The sequence below is a fragment of the Triticum urartu genome, chromosome 7 (genome assembly GCF_003073215.2).
Source record: "Triticum urartu cultivar G1812 chromosome 7, Tu2.1, whole genome shotgun sequence".
NCBI lineage: Eukaryota > Viridiplantae > Streptophyta > Magnoliopsida > Poales > Poaceae > Triticum > Triticum urartu.
The window spans coordinates 684,521,929-684,524,649 of record NC_053028.1 but is presented as its reverse complement, the minus strand read 5'-3'; the positions used below and the strand labels follow the sequence as shown (position 1 = coordinate 684,524,649).

The window sequence follows — 2,721 nt, the reverse complement described above, 5'->3', positions numbered from 1 at the left end:
GGATTTGCAAATTTGTGTTGAATCATGCTATGTTTCTTTGCTAATTTGGTATGGTTAGGCTTTCATACTATACTAGGGTTAGGGTTATGTGTGTTTGATGTTGGTGTTAGGGTTATGCTATGGTTAGGGTTGTGGTTATTGTTAAGTGGGGGTTAGGGTTAACCAAGAATTCTCGGTTTTGTAGGCATGGCTTCATCCGGTTCCATGACGAGGCCATCATGTGCTAACCAAGAAGACATGCCGAACAAGTGGGAGGACGCATCTTTGGACAAGGTGAAGGAAAAAGATGTCAACATCCCGCCATGTTGGCGTGAAGATGTTTGCAAGGTGAATGTGTCCACCGACCGAAAGAAATCATGGACGGAAGGGCGGAGATATTTTGTATGCCCGAACTATGCTTATGATCGTGCACTTCCAACTAACGCCTATGACCAACCACCGGTAAGCTCGAGAAGTAAAATGTTACTATCAAATGTGTGCCAACACTAACAAAATTTTTGTATGCAGTCACCGCCTCCTCTATGCAAGTACTTCATGTGTGGATAGATCTTGAAGTGCCAGAAGATGTCAAAAAGGACCAATACCAAGATTGTCTTAGGCGTCAACGGCGGTTCGAAGAATCGTTTCGAAGAGGCTTGGAGCAAGAGCATCGTCAGAAGGAGAGGATGGAGCGGAAGAAACGAGAGGAGGAGAGGGCACGCCAAGCGAAACTTGCTCGTGAGGAGGAGAGGGCAAGAAAGCTTGCAAAGGCTCGCGAGGCGCAAGAGGAGGACTCGGCACATGACAAGAAGGGGAAACGACCTCGCTCTACTCAGTAGGGACTTCGCTTCGGTGCACTCGTCGTCAACTATCTTCTAATGAATGTGTCGTGAACTTGTGAGGGCATGTGAGATGTTGGTGAACTATCTTCTAGGGCAAGCTTCCATTTGTCATTTGTAATGAATGTGTCGTGAACCATGTCGTAGTAATGTTTGAATTGTCTTAAGTTATGAACTCATCGGCATAAAATTTGTGTTTGTTCAAATTGCTGTGATGCTGCAGTCATTGTAAGTATTATGATGTTCCGGTGAAATGAACGTGCTGTAAACTCTGTTTTTCCAGTAAAAAACCGTGCAGCGCCCACAGGATAAGCGTCACACAGTACAGTGCAGTGTCTGGCTCTTGGGCGCTGCACTCTGACTTGGTAATTTTCGTGGATTGTCAGTGCTGCAAGCCTTCTGTGGCTCTTTGGATAGCCATGGCCAGTTGAGCAGCACCTATGAGACGGGCACTGCAGTGTATGGTGCGGCGCCTAAGCGTTGGGCATGTGCAGCGCTTGGCTGTGGGGCGCTGCACTGCTGTTAACTGCCAAACTGCAGAAACAGATGCCATTTTGGCCCATGCAGCACTCACATAATTTGCTTGAACATCACTAAAATTACTGGAAACAAAGTCCTCGACACAACGTACCACATGTAGACACGAGCATGTGTCTGGATCACATCATCAGTGGTATCCGGAGGGCACGTCGCAAAGTTATTTTGAATGCACGTGAAAGCAGGTCTGGCTGCTTTATTTTCCCTCTTCTTCTTCTCTTCTCCCTCCTCTACATCAGCCTCAGCCTCAGTAGGAGCCATACCGATAAGAGCAATCATCTGCTCGCGCCACCCATCAGAATCGGTGCTCATACAGAGAGGCATTCCGTCGATAGCAAGACCGGTGATCAACGAGACATCCTCGAGCGTCACGGTCATCTCCCCAGTCCGAAGATGGAAACTGTGCGTCTCCGGCCTCCACCGATCAGCAAGAGCGGACACCAGTGGAACGTTCAGATTCGGCATGGACCGACTGACCAACTGAATCCCCTGGAGTAGTCCTGCCTGCTTGATGTACGGTGTGTACCGCTCATCGTAAGGCATGGCAGGACCAGAGACCCTATGATACCGAATCTTCAAAGGTTCAAGCTTCTGCAAAAAACAAGTAATGACAAATCTTAGGGCATGTAAATTTCAACTTAAGGCAAATTTGCAAAATATTTAGATTACTCGTTATTACCATCTCCTTCTCGCGCATCATGTAGGCCCGGTGTTTTGTGTCGTAGACATCGTCGAGAAGCCAAACCATCCTTTCAAATTTCAAAATAAACATATATGAGTTCATCTCAAATATCGGTAAACACTCAACATTTCATATGTGTTCATCTAAACATCTCATATGTATTCATTTACAAGAATCTCAACATCTCCTTCTCACACAATGAATAAATGATTGTAAATTCTCATATATATATCTAGTATGTCATATGTGTTCAAGTAAATCAACATCTTATATTTCAAATAAACTCAACATTTAATATATATCTAAAAAGACTCAACATCTCACATATAGCTACAAAACTCAACATCTCATAATTATCTACAAAACTAGGCATCTCATATATATATAAAAAATTACAATCTAGGTTTCACTAACAAGAATCATATATAGTGTGTGTGGGGGGGGGGGGGATCAAAGGTTCCACCTAATCTTGGGCAAACAAAGATCCAAACCAAGCAAATCAAAGGTTCCACCTAATCTTGGACAAATTCCTAAAATTGCAACACATTTATGGAGGAAAAGAAAGGGAACGAAGGACTTTACCTAGTAGGAGGGATTGGAGATCGAATCCGGGCCTCAAAACTTCAGATCTGAGAGGGGTGTGGGGGGGGGGGGGGCCCGAGGGGGGCGCGCCCCCCCCCCCCC

The 2,721-nt window shown here is 45.3% G+C and overlaps 1 protein-coding gene across 2 annotated transcripts; it reads right to left on the bottom strand.

Moving 5' to 3' along the window:
* Positions 1 to 1,376: 1,376 nt before the first annotated feature.
* On the bottom strand, positions 1,377 to 2,707 carry LOC125524688 (protein MAIN-LIKE 1-like). 2 transcript variants are annotated; one of them, XM_048689724.1, is made up of 3 exons: positions 2,620 to 2,707; positions 2,035 to 2,104; positions 1,377 to 1,946 (listed from the first exon to the last, which is right to left on the bottom strand). In XM_048689724.1, exons 2-3 carry the CDS (start codon positions 2,101 to 2,103, stop codon positions 1,389 to 1,391), a joined length of 627 nt encoding a protein of 208 aa, XP_048545681.1. In that variant the 5' UTR covers position 2,104; positions 2,620 to 2,707; the 3' UTR covers positions 1,377 to 1,388. The 2 variants fall into 2 exon arrangements, with proteins under 2 accessions (XP_048545681.1, XP_048545680.1); XM_048689723.1 differs by lacking the exon at positions 2,620 to 2,707 and having other exon boundaries at positions 2,035 to 2,600.
* Between the last annotated feature and the right edge of the window lie 14 nt (positions 2,708 to 2,721).